Raw genomic sequence first — 20,665 nt, 5'->3', positions numbered from 1 at the left:
CATTCTGTTAAGGTCTGCCTGAAAATGGCAGGACATGTTGAAAATAAAGTTATGTATCCAATTACAGAAACTGGCAAAAATGTTTAATAAAAGATCAAAACAACCAAAAACACTCCCATACACAAAAGACTAAAACACGGAGAAAAAATACTATTGGTAAGAAACCTTGGCTCACAGGACTAGATGAGAGAACAGAACTAAATAGTCGGCATGGCACGTTTGACATGGACGACAACAACTGACAGAAAACTCATCCAACAACATTTTTTCCTTCTTTGATTATTATTTTTTAAATCAGAATGTAATTCAACTCAACATTTCAGTCATATGTATTTCTGTTTGTCTCAAAGGACAAACTGAAACGTTCAATATCATAATAATACCACTACCTAGGACTCACTGCCATTGGTATGAAGTCAACACCTCCCTCTACAACTGGATTTTAGACTTCCTCACCAGCAGAACTCATCATGAGAGATCAGGCCACAACCACTCCACCAGCATTACCTTCAACACTGGTGTACCACAGGGCTGTGTACTAAACCCATTCTTCTACTTACTCTTCATCCACAACTGCAAAGTTGTACATGGTTTCAACTACAGCCTCAAGTTTGCAGAGTACACTACTGTGATTGGCCTCATAAGGGACAACAATGAGAACAATGAAATGGACAAACTCAATCCACCACTACATTAAAGTTTAAACGGTGACACAAAGTGGTGACATAATATTATCAGCAAGGAAGAAAAAACAAAGCAGTGGTGAGAGGTCGCCTGGTCTCTGCAGGAGGGTGTGAAGCCTGAGAACCCCAAAATCCCAGACAAGTCATCCATCGGTCCATGGGGCTCTGCCCCTCTAAGGCTGAGGCACGAGCTAATGGACCCTGATCCTACGTCAGCTAGACATCTGGTTTCGTTCTTACATCTGGCTTGATACCAGTGGTCAACAATAAGTGTTTATTCAAAAGTAAATGTCTGTTTCCTTGAGTCTATCCCAGACATTGCTTATAACGCCTCTGCCAAAATACAAGGGTTATGGAACAGACAACCTGTTTGCAACCTGTTACCAGTTCTATAACCAGAACAAATTGTTGATTCGGCAGACACAGTGTACTTATAATAATATATGATATGGTACGTAAATATACTACAAGCGCTTACAAGAAGGAGTCACAGCACTTAGTGCCATCCAGCACATCTAAAGGAGCTCCAAACAGAGGCACAAGACCTCGACTGATCAACATGATGGCAGTGGAACATGTCTCCAACATCAACCCATAAATCAGTAAACGTGTCCTGGATCACTGACAAATCCATCTCTACAGAGCCTATTTTTCCTGAGGCCAATGAAAATGAATCACCTGTCTTCAGCCACTCTGGTGAACGTCTACCGCTGTGGGATAGAGAGCGTCTTCACCACTGCTACAACAGTTTGTTTTGGGAACTGTAGTGTTGCTGAGCACAAGACACTGCAGCGGGTTGGCACTTTGTACAATGTTGATGATGTCATTTGTAAAGCTTCAATCACTCGAGTAAAAAAAAGCAATGAAAGAGGAGGAGCTGAATATGAAAGTCTTCATGTAGTAAGTGAAGAGCTGCCGTCTTCTCTATAGTTGATTCACTACAGGTGAAAATAATGTCACTGCTTTTCTTGGGGATGATGATCGTCTCTTTCCAAACTGGTGAGTGATCAACACAAGTGGAAAATGAGATGGAAGACGTTTAACAAGTGGAGTTTCCCTCAGTTTTTTAAACCTTCTGATACTAAATACACATTTCATGAGCTCAACACTCAGACAACAGATGTTGAGCTGAACTATGTGTTTGTTTTCTGCAGGATCCTGTGAGGATTTACTGAAACCATTTAAAGATGTGATGACGACTTTGGAAGGAGACGCTGTGACTCTGTCCTGTAACTATTCAGCCTCTGTGGACTATTTGTTCTGGTACCAGCAGAAGTCCAGTTCATCTCCACAACTTCTGATGGCAGAATATTCAGAAGAAACAGAGAAGTTGTCTTTTAGACACAACAAGACAACAAAGGAGTTTCATCTGGAGATCTCCTCTGCTGCAGTGTCTGACTCTGCTGTGTACTACTGTGCTCTGAGGCCCACAGTGACAGGAAACACCTCAACTCTGTACAAAAACCTCTGGAGCAAAGACAACACAATGCTCCACAGCATCCACCAGAGGGAGACACTGTCATAAACTGATGTTTCGGGATGGAACTTTTATTTTTATTTTTTTCACTTATGAGAAACAAACAAAATTCCATTTCCAACACTTTAATTTCAAATAGTTCACTCTCAGTTTTTCTACATCTCTGTATTTCAAACTAAATTTAAAACGGCGGCAACATGAGCAAACAATAAATAAAACATTATCTACTAACTGTCAGTGTTAAAACAATGGATTTTAAACCAATCAGACCTATGGAAATAACGTATTTTAACTATTTGCTACAAACAAAGTTGGTTAATGAGTCTGGAAGAAGCCGTGGGTCTTCACAAATTGAGATTGAATGCTTAATTAATTAAAATGTATTAATCTAATTAATATATGCTATGTTTATCACATATTAGGATAATATTATTATTATCATCATTATTACAGTACAGGACAAGGTTCTGTGGACTCATGGGTCTATTATTAAACGGTCTGGTACATCTGCAACATCTGGAGTCAAATGTCGGCTGATGTTGCAAAGGTGTTTGTTGTTTCAGGGCGAAATGCTGTAAATGAGGGAAAGTCAGATCCTGAAGGAGAATGTTACTGTAGCTCATCAACAAAATGAGCACAGACATCACAGTACAAAGCAAAACGACTGAGTCTGGACACAAACTATCAATGTGTGTAAAGTTCAGGGAGTAATTATTTTATCACTTCAGGGACTGTTGTATTAAGCTTTTGTGTTGAATCTATTTTGTGTTGCCTTTGTTTTGATGTTAGATGTGACTTTAGTTTGAAGACACTCGGACACAAAAAGCAGAAATGAGGAGGGGTCCAGTGTTTCTCACAGCAACGTACGAGGCTCCTCCTACTGACTGCACATGTGGCTGCTTCACAGCTGGATTGCAGCTGTGATCATCAGACCCACAACAACAGTGTGTCACCTCTGAACATGGACACACTCGCTGCACTTCTGTTCGTTTCAGCTCTCGTAGGTACGTATGTTGTTAAAAACCCTGAAACTGAACATTTTCTAAACTTCACACATTTAATGTAAATTGTCTAGACTTAAGTTCAGACTGGAACATTTTAAATGTGCACAATTACATGTCAGCACTTATTTTTACAGACTAAACTGTTGATGAACATGTAAATGTGACCTGTTGCTTCCTCACTAGGTAACAGCTTGGAAGATGATATTACTGCCATCAGAACTGAAGTGTTTTCATCAGAGGGTCGTAGCGTTACTCTCTCCTGTAAATACTCAGTTAAAGCTCAGAATCTCCAGTGGTACCGACAGGATGCTGGATCAGCTCCTCAGTATCTACTCCTGATCACTGATACTAAACAGCCTGAAGTGATTCACGCAAAGCCCTCAAACCCTCGACTGACTGCTAAACTGAACGACCAGAGGAATCAAGTGGATCTGGAGATCTCCTCTGCTGCAGTGTCTGACTCTGCTGTGTACTACTGTGCTGTGACGCCCACAGTGACAGGAAACACCTCAACTCTGTACAAAAACCTCTGGAGCAAAGACAACACAATGCTCCACAGCATCCACCAGAGGGAGACATGGTGAAAAACTTTAGGAGTTTCAGACCACAAATGCCTAAATAACTATGAAACTCATCTAATACATCTGTGTCTTGTTGGGGATATGAAAGGAGCATTATAACTGGGATATTATAGCTCCTGAGTGGTAATAGTTATGCTATAATAACAATTAGGTTCACAAACGCTGGTTCCCCAATGTTCTTCTTCTTCTTTTTTTTGTTCTTGCTGTTATTTGTCCTCAGAGATATTTTGAACACACTCATCTGTAGAGTTTGGTTTCAATCACTCATCTACTGATGAACTTTACTTGTTATGACGCAAGTTTAACGTGTTCATCGTTCTATCAAGAGTGTTTTTTTGATCAATACTCTAAGTCCTCTGTTGTAAATATACTGCATTTTAATCATTGAAACATTTTTTTGCTGAAGACTTGTTAGCTGTGACTTTGTTTTTTTCAGACGCTTTCTCCTTCTGCTCTGCAATAAAAGTGAGTACCTGTGTCTCCAGAACTGTAACATCTTTATCTGATGTGCTTGGTGCAAGAAATATTTTCCCATGTACTGTGATTATGCACCGGCCCAGGGTGGAAACCATTCATATAACTAAGCTGTACTTCCTTCCCTCTTTGAGTGAGAGGAAGTTGCCTGTGCTGTAAACTGCTCACTCCTGCGCAAGTAAAAATCCTGAAGAAGGTCTCACTTGTTTGTGTCTCTTTTATTTAAGGTATAACTACAAAGGGGGATTCAATTTCAACATCTTCTATCATTTTCTAGTCATTCAGTGACATCTTCTGATAATGTCGGTTTTACTACATCTCACATTCTGTGACGCTTTATTAAAATCTTCCTGTCTCGTCACGTGGTTCCTACTGTTTAGAACAAGCTGTTTCCTGGTGTTTCAGGACGTTCTGCAGCTCAGTGAATCAAGATTTGATGCTGTTATGGGAAAAATTGTCTCTTCCTTATTTCTATGTCTCTTCCTTATTTCTATGTCTCTTCCTTATTTCTATGCAGTTATTATATGATTTATGACTTATGTTCTGCAATTAATATGTTATGTTTTGTCTTACTGTATGCATTCGACATTTCACCTAGATTGTTCAATGGTTGTCTCTGCCTGATAGACTCTCAACTCTAGCTCCCAAACCCAAGGTCGGGGAGTTGTGTCTCTGTCTGTTGAGACTTGGTGCTCCTTTCTCACAGATAGTTGGACGTCAGCAATGCAGGTGTGAGAAAGTAAAAATCTTCACACACACTGCGACAGGGAGGAGATGGTGCATGTAATTTGATTGGGTTAGAAAGACATTCCACCCTAGTCGGACAGAGAAGCTAAAAGGCAGAAGTAACTTTAGGATCGTGGGCTCTTTGCATCACACCTTCGTGGTGTGTGCACTGATCTCCCCAGCTGGTTTTTGGTTTGTTGATGTGCACGATCAACATCCATGCTTTTTATTGCTTTCCCCATTATTTTTATTTTCTTTATTATTTCAATAAATCGCACAAAAGGACAACTCTCTCTCATCTACTTCTTTATGGAAAATTTCCACCACAGAAATTGGCGTCTACGAACAGGATCCCGCTGCAGGTCGTCTGGACGGTGTGACCAGGGGCGATAGTCCTGAGGACTAGGGTCGCTCAGCCTCCAAACCTCTACAGACATTCAGAGCTGGGAGGACTGCTCAGCCGTCTGGATCGCCTCTGACGAGATCCACGAACTCAGATTCAAACTCGAATCCTAATTTGGCTCGGCTCGGTGAGAGAGATTCCTTTTGATTCGGGAAAAAACAAAAAGATTGGAACTTTTATTTTTAATTTAGCTGAAACATTTCAATTGGTTGAAAAAAAAAAAATCTTCTATTTGGTTGAAACACTAAATTTGATTAGGAAAATTAATTAGATCGAGAAGAAAAAAAAAATCCCAATATTACATGTTATTAATTAGGTGAAAGTCTGCTCTGGGTGGTGAGACGTCGGTTGCTAAGGGTTGGCTCGTGGAACCGAGCTTCCGTCTGTACTGAGGATACAGACATGTTTTTTGATCTGTGCGTGGTCCACATGTGGGGGACTGAGTATAAAAGACGGCTTCTGAAAGATGGAGCGCGTTTGCAGAGTGAAGTATTTTCAAGATACGAGGGACCCGGGCCTAGAGGGGCCTAACGTTGAGGAAATACTTCGTGAAAGGCTCTGTCGCCAGATCAGGTTGGTTCCCTTTTTACGGAGACGTCCGATAAAAAGGCATTTTGGGAAGGTTCCGGCCGGAACACACAAAAAAATCTAAGGCAGGAAACCGCCGGACTCTGAAAGACGGGTTCTGGGCAATTTGAGTCTTCACCACCAGACAGAAACCGTACAAAACTAAACGTAATTAAAGTAAAAAGTAAATATGGTTATTAGTGCGTTTCATGTTTCCATGAGTGGAAAACTGGTTATGGGTTCAAAAGGAGAATCACTTAGTGTAAAAGGACATACGCACCTTAAAAAGAAAAGTTAGATACAAAAGATGAGATTTGAAAAAGCAAAACTATCAAAACTAAAGCCCTAAAAGAAACAAAAGAGTGATGAGAGTAACAGAAACAAAGGAGATAACAACTCTGGGGAAGAATTGTTTGCACTCTGCAACACACACACACACACACACACACACACACACACACACACACACACACACACACACACACACACACACACACACACACACACACACACACACACACACACACACACACACATACCACACACACACATATCATGCCAAGAGCAAATGCTCCCATTGTTTCTGCTCTCTATTCTAATGCAGAGCTGAGCGCGATGAGGGTAAATCCTGATCTGGACTCCTTTCCCACCATCAGCAGAAGAACCAAAGGAGAAGAAGCGCCGACCAACAACCAGAACAGGGTGGAAGCTCTGATACCACAGCAGCTGGAGGACACAGACCACAGCATGGACGCCTCACAGACTCCACAGCGTCTGCAGCCATCACGTTCTGGGCTCATCAGATGAACCAGCTACTAGAAGCATGTGTGTCTGACACAGACACCTGCTTATGACAATCAGCAAAGGAAAACAAGGACAGAGCAACAGCAGAGGGGGAAGACGTGCTCTGACACAGACACTGGTTGAAACAACAGGAGAGGCTTCAGACGTGATCGGCCCAAAAGAGCTGCAACCGAGGATCCAGGAAAGGTCTGTCATCGAGGAACAACTGTCCCATTGAAAGGCTTCACCCACTGGCGCTCACATCAGACTGATGGTTGGGGAAGGAGGAAGGTGACGGTTCCTTTTCACGTGACATAGAAGACGGTACCGCAGGCAAACACACACACATTCATACACGCAATGAAGAAACACGCTTACAGCTGATACACGCTCAAATTCATGTTCATGCTTATCTGCTCGCAATGAAGAATCGCTTTTTGCTCAAAAAATCCCACAGAGTGATTTTAAAATGATGACAAACAGCTAAATGACAACTGCTGCATGACTTTACAGTCTGATGGGTTTAAACTATTTCAATTTGCAACAAATTCAGTAATAAAATCCTTCATGTTTCTAAAAATACTTGTGCACAATATAGGTTTGTCTGGCCAGACTGTAGGAAAACAAAACAAAACAGACTATAGGAAAACAAAACAAAAACATAAACAGACTATAGGAAGACTGAAACTGACTGAAACAGACTATCAATGACTATTAAAGGGAAGACGACTATCAGAGAGAAGTAATAATAATTACTGTACTTACCAGACTATTAAAGAAAAACTTATTCTTTCACTGTCTTGTGCAACATCTGCAGCAAGACACCTTAACATTCATTTTTGCTTTCAAACTTATGCCCAGTTAAATTTTTAGGAAGACATCTCATGTGTAAATTAGGTATTTGATTGATTTCCACTCCAGACGGAGTGCAGGTTACGTCTACAGACATTCTAAATAATACCTCTTTTGTTGGTGTTAACTTCAGCTCAGCTGTGCTCTTATCATTAGCTGCTGAGGGGGGGGGGGCTGTAACTGAGGCCCTCACACAGGCTGCATCAGAGCTTGTTTATGATTTCACACACACACACACAAACAAACTGACCTCAACTTCCCTCTTTTGGGATGAACACAGGTCTGCGCTTGCGATTTCTTTTACTAACGAACAAAAAGATTTTTGATGTTTATTCTACAGTTCCACACATCCCTCTGTGAAAACATGATGGAGACAGCTGACAGGACGTGGGTCCTTTCGTGAACAGATGTCAACGGGGTGGAGACTGGTGAACGACTTCTGACCCCATGTGACGTATTCACCTACTTTGCATACTTTTAGAAAACTTTTTTTATTCTGCCCGTCATGTGCAGCAAACAGTGAACTTGGTACCTCCACATTCTAATGACACACTACATGCTTTGTTTTTATTTTCATTTCAGAGGACGCTCTGACCCAACACTCAGCCTTACAGGAAGCCCTGCTTCCCTGTGGCTCACACACATATGATGTAGGTTTGATCAGAGGATGTGAACCAGTGGTCATCATACCTAAATCTGACCACAGACCATGTAAACAACAACACCCTCTTGAAAGAAGCCATAGATGGTGTTACTGCAGACACCACTAAGATACTGAAACATTGGATGCTACAGGCCACAAAGAGAGCCTGTCTAAATTACAGTTAGTTCAGACTAAGGTTATTTTCTGGGTCATTGTAATTACAGCTGATGGCAAATTCATCTCACCCAACAGAGTTGAAGCAATTTGAAACCTGCCTAAACCGTGCACGTATAAACAGCTTATGTCTTTTCTAGGTCTTTGTTCTTATTGTAGGACTTTCGTTCCTAACTTTAATGTCTCTGAGGCCCCACTCAGGGTTCTGATGCAGACGTCTTCATCGTCCACTTCTTGTCTCACGTGGACATCTGAGTGTCAGGAACTCGGGCAGGCGGCGGACCCACATGCACAGCACGGAGACGATATTATAATTAACAAAAGATTTATTCCTTAAGACACGGTCAGACGGTCCAGGTCAACACAAAAAGGCTCGGCAAGAGTACAGGCAGGGAACAGGCAAAAACTCACGGTAAGTAGGTAATCCGGGGTCGGGCAGGATACACGATGCGAACAGGAACAAAACACGAGAAGCACGAATATTCAGGAAACACAGGAAACAAGGATACACTCATGGGACTCGAAACGACAATCTGGCAAGTGACTACGGGAACAGGAGGTGACTAAATACACGGGTGAGTGATTACTGATGCAGCGCAGGTGAGGATAACGACCGGGTGAAACAAGAACAGCTGTGACGTGACATGACTCGGGAGTGAAGCTAGAACACAAAACAGAGACCGGGGGACTACCAAAATAAAACAGGAAACGGAACCTGGAACCAAAATAAGACAAGGAATCAGCTAGAACAAAAACACAGATCATGACAAGAACAAAAACACAGATCATGACAGTACCCCCCCCCCCTATGGCGCCTTCCACGGCGCCCACGGAAGCCCCCCCCCCAAACCAGGGCGGGCGGAGGGTGGTCCCAGGCGGAGGGACCGAATCCCTACCCCTCAAGGTACATGAGCAGGGTGGGTGGAGGGAGGACCGGGGGAGGGCCAAAACAAGAGTCCACAACAAAGTCCGCGACCAGGGAAGACATGAAGGTCAGAGATTCCGTCACGGAGGGTGACGGCGTGGCGAGACCCTGCTCAGCAGCCGCTGAGCCAGGGTGGCACTCTTAGTGCCCTTGGGCTGGACCGATGTCCCCGGGAGCCACCCCGAATGGCAACGTCCTCCAGGCGGACGCTGATCCAATGGGCTGAGGAGTCGAGGCGGACGTCGCCGCAGGAGGCAGCGCCATCCGGGCAGCAGGAGGCGCCGAGGGCAAGACCACCAGTCCGGCGGCCGAGACGAGGACGAGGCAGGGACCAGCGGCGTCCTCCTTGGCCCACCGCGACGAGAGGCAGGAACCGATGCAGGAGCAGCCGGAACCGGGCCGCCAGGAACCGATGCCGGTGCGGCCGGAGCCGGGACGGGAGCGACCCCCTCCTGGAGGTCGGCAGGAACTACGACGGGAGCGACCCCCTCCTGGAGGTCGGCAGGAACTACGACGGGAGCGACCCCCTCCTGGAGGTCGGCAGGAACTACGACGGGAGCGACCCCCTCCTGGGGGTCGGCAGGAACTACGACGGGAGCGACCCCCTCCTGGAGGTCGGCAGGAACTACGACGGGAGCGACCCCCTCCTGGGGGTCCGCAGGAACTGCGACGGGAGCGACCCCCTCCTGGAGGTCGGCAGGAACTGCGACGGGAGCGACCCCCTCCTGGAGGTCGGCAGGAACTGCGACGGGCGCGACCCCCTCCTGGGGATCCGCCGGGACTGCGACGGGCGCGACCCCCTCCTGGGGATCCGCCGGGACTGCGGCTGGCGCGACCCCCTCCTGGGGATCCGCCGGGACTGCGGCTGGCGCGACCCCCTCCTGGGGATCCGCCGGGACTGCGGCTGGCGCGACCCCCTCCTGGGGATCCGCCGGGACTGCGGCTGGCGCGACCCCCTCCTGGGGATCCGCCGGGACTGCGGCTGGCGCGACCCCCTCCTGGGGATCCGCCGGGACTGCGGCTGGCGCGACCCCCTCCTGGAGGCGCGCAGGAACTGCGGCTGGCGCGGCCTCCTCCTGGAGGCGCGCAGGAACTGCGGCTGGCGCGGCCTCCTCCTGGAGGCGCGCAGGAACTGCGGCTGGCGCGGCCTCCTCCTGGAGGCGCGCAGGAACTGCGGCTGGCGCGGCCTCCTCCTGGAGGCGCGCAGGAACTGCGGCTGGCGCGGCCTCCTCCTGGAGGCGCGCAGGAACTGCGGCTGGCGCGGCCTCCTCCTGGAGGCGCGCAGGAACTGCGGCTGGCGCGGCCTCCTCCTGGAGGCGCGCAGGAACTGCGCTGCGGCTGGCGCGGCCTCCTCCTGGAGGCGCGCAGGAACTGCGGCTGGCGCGGCCTCCTCCTGGAGGCGCGCAGGAACTGCGGCTGGCGCGGCCTCCTCCTGGAGGCGCGCAGGAACTGCGGCTGGCGCGGCCTCCTCCTGGAGGCGCGCAGGAACTGCGACTGGCGCGACCTCCTCCTGGAGGCGCGCAGGAACTGCGACTGGCGCGACCTCCTCCTGGAGGCGCGCAGGAACTGCGGCTGGCGCGACCTCCTCCTGGAGGTGCGCAGGAACTGCGGCTGGCGCGACCTCCTCCTGGAGGTGCGCAGGAACTGCGGCTGGCGCGACCTCCTCCTGGAGGTGCGCAGGAACTGCGGCTGGCGCGACCTCCTCCTGGAGGTGCGCAGGAACTGCGGCTGGCGCGACCTCCTCCTGGAGGTGCGCAGGAGCTGTAGCTGGCGCGACCTCCTCCTGGGGGCCGGCGGGCGCTACGGCTCCACGGGTGACGGGGACTGGAACGACCGCTACAGGGCCGACAGGAACGGGGACTGGAACGACCGCTACAGGGCCGACAGGAACGGGGACTGGAACGACCGCTACAGGGTCGACAGGAACGGGGACTGGAACGACCGCTACAGGGTCGGCAGGAACGGGGTCAGAGACAGGGGTGACCTCTACTTGGCCTACGGGAACGCCCTCTACTTGGCCTACGGGAACGCCCTCAACTTGGCCTACGGGAACGCCCTCAACTTGGCCTACGGGAACGCCCTCAACTTGGCCTACGGGAACGCCCTCAACTTGGCCTACGGGAACGCCCTCAACTTGGCCTACGGGAACGCCCTCAACTTGGCCTACGGGAACGCCCTCAACTTGGCCGACAGGAACAGGAACTGGAACGACCTCGACATGGCCGACAGGGACAGGAACTGGAACGACCTCGACATGGCCGACAGGGACAGGAACTGGAACGACCTCAATTTGGTCGACAGGGACAGGAACGACCTCAACATGGCCGACAGGAACAGGAACTGGAACGACCTCAACATGGCCGACAGGAACTGGAACGACCTCAACATGGCCGACAGGAACTGGAACGACCTCAGCATGGCCGACAGGAACTGGAACGACCTCAACATGGCCGACAGAAACTGGAACGACCTCAACATGGCCGACAGGAACTGGAACGGCCTCTACAGGGCCGACAGGAACAGGAACGACCTCAACATGGCCGACAGGAACTGGAACGACCTCTACGTGGCCGACAGGAACTAGAACGGCGTCCTCCTCTGAGGAGCCGACAGGAACTGGAACTAGAACGGCCTCAATATGGCCGACGGGAACAGGAACGGCGTCCTCCTCTGAGGAGCCGACAGGGACTAGAACGGCCGCAACATGGCCGACAGGAGCTGGAACGGCCGCAACATGGCCGACAGGAGCTGGAACGGCCGCAACATGGCCGACAGGAGCTGGAACGGCCGCAACATGGCCGACAGGGACTGGAACGGCGTCAACTCCGGAGCTGGCATGACAGCTTACAGCTGCCGAGCTCGACGGGGAAGACGTCGGGCCTGATTGGGTGGGGTTAACAATCGTCAGACGGGCGGTGCCCTCTGACGGGGACAAGGACGGAACTGGGGTCTGGGCAACACACGACTGATCTGGGGTCTGGGCGACACACGGCTGATCTGGGGTCTGGGCGACACACGGCTGATCTGGGGTCTGGGTGACACACGGCTGATCTGGGGTCTGGGCGACACACGGCTGATCTGGGGTCTGGACTAGGTTCGACTGGGCTGGGGCCTGGAGGCGACAGGGCTGCACCAGGGCATGAGCATGGCGAGGCTGACCTGACTGAGAGGTGGGACATGAAGCGGCCGCTGGCTGCAGGCCCGGGAGTTGCAGGGCCTCACGCAGGACAGGCTCCCTCAGGACGAGAGCGGCTGCTTCCTGGAACAGTTGTTCTCTCGCGCCCTGGTCTGCTGCCGAATCGGCGGTGTTCATGAGGTGGGCGAAGAGAAACGCCACCGGAGGAGAGCAGAGGAGGTGGACCCGTCGGGCGACGCTGTCTGGGATGCCCGCTATCAGAGAGACACAGTCAGTTAGAGAATCAAGGGGCTCCTCTGTCGGAGAAGGAGACTGCTCGGTCCCCATGACCGAGACCGCGGGACCCGGAATCCTGGAACCGCGCCGCCGCCGGCGCCGTCCGGAGCAGCTGCGACTGTCCGTCGTTTGGGGCGCTGGGAGCGGTGTGGACCGGACCTCTGTACCGGGACCCGCATGGTGAACCGGGACCGCGGCGTCTGGAGCTTGGGCTGGAGACTGGGGAAAACACGACTGAACTGGAGATTGAACCGCGCGCGGCTGAACTGGGGACTGAGCAGCGCGCGGCTGAACTGGAGACTGAGCAGCGCGCGGCTGAACTGGAGACTGAGCAGCGCGCGGCTGAACTGGAGACTGAGCAGCGCGCGGCTGAACTGGAGACTGAGCAGCGCGCGGCTGACTTGGAGACTGAGCAGCGCGCGGCTGACTTGGAGACTGAGCAGCGCGCGGCTGACTTGGAGACTGAGCAGCGCGCGGCTGACTTGGAGACTGAGCAGCGCGCGGCTGAACTGGCGACTGAGCAGCGCGCGGCTGAACTAGAGACTGAGGACCGCGTGAGAGCAGGAAATCCTCCCAGGGAAATAACCATGGAGCTGGGCAGGTTGGTGCAGGCACAACGATCCGACGAGGCGGAGAGGAGGAAACCGAAACCATACTTCCGCGGGAGAGTTATATTTGCCGAAAAAAAAAAAAAAACAAGGGAAAAACAGTCACTGACCTGACCGGAGGCTAAGTGCTGGCTGGGTCCAAGAGTGGCCAGATTGTTCTGTCAGGAACTCGGGCAGGCGGCGGACCCACATGCACAGCACGGAGACGATATTATAATTAACAAAAGATTTATTCCTTAAGACACGGTCAGACGGTCCAGGTCAACACAAAAAGGCTCGGCAAGAGTACAGGCAGGGAACAGGCAAAAACTCACGGTAAGTAGGTAATCCGGGGTCGGGCAGGATACACGATGCGAACAGGAACAAAACACGAGAAGCACGAATATTCAGGAAACACAGGAAACAAGGATACACTCATGGGACTCGAAACGACAATCTGGCAAGTGACTACGGGAACAGGAGGTGACTAAATACACGGGTGAGTGATTACTGATGCAGCGCAGGTGAGGATAACGACCGGGTGAAACAAGAACAGCTGTGACGTGACATGACTCGGGAGTGAAGCTAGAACACAAAACAGAGACCGGGGGACTACCAAAATAAAACAGGAAACGGAACCTGGAACCAAAATAAGACAAGGAATCAGCTAGAACAAAAACACAGATCATGACAAGAACAAAAACACAGATCATGACACTGAGGCTGAACAACTATCACTCCCTCCAATGAGACAACGAAGCAGTTCTTTATCATCACAGATGAATTTATTCTTTCCTTCTGAGCACTTGTTGCTCCTTACGTCTGAACAAATCCACCATCGAACTATGACGTACAGTAAAACATCACATTTTAAAGAGACAAACAGAATTATAAATAAATGCACGACATAAACCAAACACAAAATAAACGTACCTCGCTGGCTGCACACCCCAGAGGGAATGGTTACAAATCATCAAAAATCCCAAAATAAATGCTTAACCTTCACTTTCTTGCCTGCTTGTACCTTCACTTCTCTCCACATGCTTCTCACTCGTGTACCAGCAAAAATGTCCGGCGGAACACAAACTTTGTTCCGGGTCCGCATTAACAATCAAATAATTATAAACACACAATAAATATGCAAATAAAATATAAACAGGACTTGACATTTATGTCAGTTAAAAACAACATTCACCGACCTCAAGCTTGCTCTTCAGTTGGCTCCTACTTTGGGTCTCCCTGATCTGACCCTACGCGACCTTTCACTCAAACAGTGGATGAGAAATCAGGTTGTACGACTTCTGTTCTTTTGTCCTCATACTGTGTCTTTGATTCTTTTGGAATAGATCCCATCTTTCTACAGCTCGATGGCTTGGATACAACACCACCTTGCTCAACATGCTGAACATTATTATCAAGAGGTCGTCTTGAAGTCTGGCACTTTGCTAAGACACTACTCTGCTCAGGCTGCAGAGTTGATCGCGTTGACTGAAGCTAGTAAACTAGCAGAAGGAGAGTCTGTTACCATCTACTGTACACAGACTCCACAGACGCTCTGTGAAAGCATAGGAAGCTTTTGAAGTCTGATTGCAAACCTATCTCACATCATGATTAGGTTCTGCTTTGCTGGACGCTGTCCTGCTGCCTACAGCTAATGCTGTTTGTAACTATCCGACTCACAACATCAGTGACGATTTTGTTTGTGCCGACATGCAGCTGCAGACGCTGCTGCGAAGGTCTCTGCCCAACAACCCCTCCCTCTCCTGATCCTTGTTCCCTCTCTCCAACTCTCTCTATCCTTTCCTTCCTCTCTCCCTGTGCTTTAAACATTTTCTACCCCACAGGAGCGCAGACTCTGGCTGACGAATGGTTCCACCTGTAGCCATGAAGTCTGGTTTGGGCCTGATGGCAGCCGTGCCGCCCAAACACTTTTTTTCCCCACAATTCAGATTTCCCAACAGGTGAAAACAGTCGACAGAACCATTACACCATCCAACCAGGGCACTGGTGATCGTTAAGGAGTTCAGGAGGAAGCACTGGGACTCCGAACGGTGGCGAGGCCTCTTCCAGGTCCTTCTGACGACCAACACGGCTGTAAAGATCGCAGAGAGAGCGACTTGGATCCACTCCATCCAGGAAGGTCCCGGATCCAACAGACGACCCTCCATCTACATCTACATCTCACGGAGAAAACCACCACTAACGAAAAGATGTGAGAAGGACGACCCTCGCTGTGCTCACACACGCACTGAGGCGAGGCTGCGTTTTTGGTTTGTTGATGTGCACGATCAACATCCATGCTTTTTATTGCTTTCCCCATTATTTTTATTTTCTTTATTATTTCAATAAATCGCACAAAAGGACAACTCTCTCTCATCTACTTCTTTATGGAAAATTTCCACCACAGATGCTATATTGTCTGGTTGCAGGTTTTTATAAACTTGTCCTGTAGAAATCTTTACACTAAGACAGTTCAACCCACTTCCAGGTGTTATTATATATATTATAATATTTGTTAAGTCCTGTTTTTGTCTGCCATGTTCATCTTTTATTTCAGTATTACAACAAACTCATCACATAACTGACACAAAGTCTGCAACCACTCCGTTTAACATCAGTGACTGAACCTCAGCTACAGACCAGCAAGAGCTGATTACCTGACTCCGCCCACTGAAGTCCAGCTCAACCAATGAGCTTCTCTGTGTCTCCAGAGCAGAAATGTTGGAGGATGTCAAAGCACAATCCTCCTGATGCTGAGGAGAAGGGCTGTGCAGCAGAGAGGCTGTTGACTTGTTTCCTTCTACTGCAGTGGAAGAACATTGTTCATCTACTGTCTGTTTGGCTCCAACTGCTCCAACGACATGTTGCTTTACCTCTGTCTCTGTTTGTTTCACTTTACAGGTGAGTTTACTACTGATCAGTGTCTCAATTAACACAATGAATGAATGTGGATTCTTGTCCACAGAGTAACACAGTACAGTCACATTTTACTGCAGACTTATCTCAGTCTCATGGACAATGTTCATCTAATGGCTTCATTTCTCTACTTTCTCCAGGACCAACAGCAGGAGACACAATCTCTCCTGCAGTAGATGAAGTCAGTGGAAGAGAAGGAGAATCTGTCACACTCAGATGTAACTATAACACATCTGCAAGTGGTGTTTACCTCCACTGGTACAAACATGATTCTGAGCTTCAGGCTCCTCAGTTTATTCTATGGAAAGGAGGAAGATCAGAGACTGGTGAATACATCCCTGATAAACGTTACTCATCCCAAACATCAGATTCATTCACTGAACTGACCATTAACAAACTAACCCTGGCAGACACAGCTTTCTACTACTGTGCTCTAGAAACACAGTGATACAAAGTGTAGAAGAGGCCGTACAAAAACCTGAGCACAGACATCTGACTAGTCTTCAAAGAGCAGGGAAGTGGTGTTCAAACCACATGGATTCTGATCATTCCTGTTTTATCAGACTCTGTGGTTACAGCTGTCAATCAAACACTGTGGGAGGAGTCACATGAGCAGCAGCATCAAACACAAACCAACGGTTGATTCTGTATGAATCATTACAGAATCATCTGAACAGACTGAACCAAATGTCCCAGAGCTGCACATAAAGCTCTGATCAACATGAACAGTGTCAGTGGGCACTGCTACCAGCACCTCTGGGTTTACATGCAGTAAAAGTCATCTTAGGCAGCTGTAGCCTGGTTGAAGGCTGAGGAACAATGACATCAGTTCTTTTCTGCTGCTGATGCTTCCTCCTGATTCAGCCTCACAGAACAGTTTATTAGCGCTGCATCAAGTCCTACCCCATGACATCACCTTTAATCATTGCTTCAACCCATAATTATTTTAACCACTTATACCAATTCAATGTTTAGTTTGTGTTTAATGACAAGTTTAATATACATAATTCAAATTCAACAGACGTTTCAGTCTCTTCCTTTTTCTTTTGCAGTTTTAAAACAACAGTGTGTCTTTCACACTGACTGATCCACCTTTTTAAAATCCATGATGTTTGATGAAACCCTCGTATATATGTTATCATATATATAGTACGCCTCATTCATTTTGAATGCACTGCTCGCTGGCAAAGACTCGGATTGCCCCAAACCCATCCTTCAGAGTGCAGCGGTTTCCTGCCTTCGATTTTTCCTGTTATGGCTGGAACAATTTAGCAAATTCCTTTCCACGGAGGTCTCCGCACAAAGGGAACCAACCAGACCTGTAGGCAGAGTCTACCCTGAAGTACTTTCTCAACGTCAGGCCCCACTAAGACCCGGGTCCCTCGTAGATCGAAAAAAGCTCCATCTTTTAAGCTCCATCTCTCACGGTGTGGACTGCGCTCAGATCTGTGACCTCGGTTCCATGAGCCAACCCTTATCAAACCATTGTCTCACCACCTATAGCAAACTTTTGACTTTTCAATTTCAACAATTTCACTATTGACATTTTCTAATTTTTTATTCAACTAGAAGAAATTTCAGTCTCTCTCTTTTCTCTTTTTTTCCCAATAAATCACAGCATAAAGAAATCTCCCTGACCAGGCCAAGCCGATTTGGACATAATATTTACACACATCACAAAGTATTGTAGTAAAGCATTATTACAGAATGGTAATATTGATACACCACTCCCACAATGTTCTATCCAATTAATCAATGAGCCTGTTCTTGCCTATATCTTGATTCACACATGCCTTTATATTTGTGTTTAAACACATCAATTCTATTACTGATTTTTTTCTCATTCAATTTATGCCATAGCTTTACTCCACTTATAGAAAAATCTTTTTTTTGTTGTGCGTTAAGCATGAATTGTGAAATTTGACTGTCCCCTTAAATTATATCCCCCAGTTTTTTCTTTAAATAGTTTTTGAATTTCAACAGGTAATAATTTGTTCCTGGCTTTATACATGAATACATCAATTGTATTATTATTTATGGAATCATATGTTTTGTCTGTATCAATGTTTTTGTCAGGCTTAGGCAGAGATTGGACCCACATGCACAGCATGAAGACAACAGATCGATGGTAAAACCAAGGTTTAATGCAATAATCATAGTCACAAACAGTCCAAGTCATACACAGGCAGGCACAGGATTGAGGTACAGACGGAGCAAACTAATCAGGTCCAGTAACAGGCAGGGTTCAGCAACAGAGTAAAACGAGGCTATAGTACCATTCGGGATCAGGCAGAAATCGGCGGTCAGGAATACGGAACAGGATCAATGACGGGGTAAGCTGAACTGAGAACTGCTGGAACGTTACGACTTGCATACAACGATCTGGCAAATTCCTGAGGTGACTGGTGGTGGTTAAGTACCCAGGTGAGTGATGATTAATACGAGACAGGTGCGTGTAATGATAAACGGAAGTAATGCTAGCGCTAACAGGATGAGGCTGGAAACCGGAACTGCTACACAATAAAACAGGAAATGATCTCAAAACCTGACAGTTTTTTGCTAAACCAGGACCAATATTCACAAAGAATTTATTAAACTTGTCTACTACTTCCTCCATTTTAAAGGGTGGGCCATTTAAATGGATACACCTTAATAAAATGGGAATGGTTGGTGATATGTTGTGGAAAAAAAATACCAAGAAAGCTTCTGACGACTCAATGAAAAGAAGAATTCAAAAAGCTGTCTCTTGTCACAGTCTCTGGTCCTGCTCCTTGTTCTATTTTGAGTTCTTCATTTTCGGTATTGTCTGGTTTGGTTCCAGTTTTCATTTCCTGTTTTATTTTGGTAGTACTCCCGGTTGCTGTTTCTGTTCTAGCCTTATTTCCGGTTTACGTCATGTCACAGCTATTCCCTGCTTCACCCGGTCATTATCCACACCTGCACGTCATCAGTAATCAGTTCACCTTGCATTTAAGCACCACCTCTCACCCCAGTACCTTGCCAGATTGTTTAGTTCATGTTCGCGTGCGTTCACCGTCATCCTGCGTTTTTGTTCTTGTCCCGACCCGTGTTTTCGATCTTGTTTTGCCTACCGTTACCGAGCCTTGCCTGATCCCTGCCTGCATCGTCTGCTGAACTTATCTGGTAATGACCCTGCCTGTCTTATGATTACGATTCTGCCTGATCCTGATCGGTACTGCTATCTCTGCCAACACGATAAACGAACCCGGTCTGTCCACGGAACTGAGCCTGCCCGAACCCTTGCATTGAGCCTGTCTGCTTACCTGTGTATGACCCTGCCTGATCCTGACTCTGAGTTTTGGAATAAAATCCTTTTGTTATTCATATCCCTGCCTGTCCGTGCCGTGCATGTGGGTCCGCCGCCTTTGACGTTCTGACATCTCTTAGTTTTCGACTTATTTCTGCATATGTATGTAGAAAAATTAAAAAAGAATGGGTAAAAGAAAAGAAAGGCACCTGGGTGGAGAGAACAAGTTGATGCTCACACAAAGTGCACACCAAGGGTCTCTGAAAATGTCTCCTCCTGTCCCGAGTTTTAAAGCCTACAGATAACACAAAACCTCCACACATGAGCTCAAACTTCAGGACAATTTGCCAAGTCTACATGAGCAAAGGTGACAAAAGAGGAAGGCCTCAGTCAAGGAGCATTCTGTTCTGCTCAGAGGCTTGCAGCAATATACTTGAACAATGCATAGAATGTTTAAGGATGTAAATGATCAACACTTATGAATATGAACATGAATCAAAAACAATCAGATCATTATTACGGCATTAATAATGAAAATGATCGACATTAAGAGATAATATAAAATTTCCATCACAGATATTAACGTCCTGTTTGTGGCACAATAGTATATGTGAGTGGGCAAACTTTTGAAGTTGGGCGGTGACCACGGTGGCCATTTTGAAGTCGGACATTTTGGATCCAACAGGACACATCAAGAAAAACAATGGTGTGCTTGATTTTAACGTAACTCTATGCTTTCATAAGTTATTTACAGGTTTCTCTTTGTTCACAACCATTGACATGTTGAAGAGGCTGACACGTGATGAGTGGATCGAAAATGTGTTGATATCTGATGAATGCAGATTTCAATGCAAGACACCCTATGAGACCACCCATCTCCCATGCTACAGTTAGCAAACTGCTTGCTAAGAGGACAGCCACTGATGTTTCTTCATTAGTGACAGTTTTCATGCGTCCACATTTTGGCAAATCCAACACTGAACCAGTTTCATGAAACTTAGCAGGCAGTTTGCTTCTATACTCTCCTTGCCTCGGGGTACTGGTCTTGGGTTGTGGGTCCACGTTCCGAGGTCGGGTCACCAACCCGTCATACCACAGGAACGCATTGTCCACCCTCTCCCTGGCCTCCCTTAGCTCCGGCATCAACTCCTTTCTCTTCTTCTTCACCTTCGCCTCCGTGTAGTCATTTA

The 20,665-nt window shown here is 47.5% G+C and overlaps 2 gene segments (V, D, J or C); both read left to right on the top strand.

The window, feature by feature from the left end:
- The first annotated feature begins 1,568 nt into the window (after positions 1-1,568).
- Positions 1,569-2,783, top strand: LOC129603251 (T cell receptor alpha variable 18-like). The segment is given in 2 exon segments: positions 1,569-1,682; positions 1,838-2,783. Coding segments are annotated over 2 exon segments (417 nt in total).
- A 159-nt stretch (positions 2,784-2,942) lies between these two features.
- On the top strand, positions 2,943-4,481 carry LOC129603249 (T cell receptor alpha variable 10-like). The segment is given in 2 exon segments: positions 2,943-3,164; positions 3,348-4,481. Coding segments are annotated over 2 exon segments (444 nt in total).
- The last annotated feature ends 16,184 nt before the right edge of the window (positions 4,482-20,665 follow it).

The sequence above is a fragment of the Betta splendens genome, chromosome 17, assembly GCF_900634795.4.
Source record: "Betta splendens chromosome 17, fBetSpl5.4, whole genome shotgun sequence".
Lineage (NCBI taxonomy): Eukaryota > Metazoa > Chordata > Actinopteri > Anabantiformes > Osphronemidae > Betta > Betta splendens.
The sequence above is the reverse complement of the archived record's forward strand: the minus strand, read 5'-3'. Positions and strand labels throughout refer to the sequence as shown.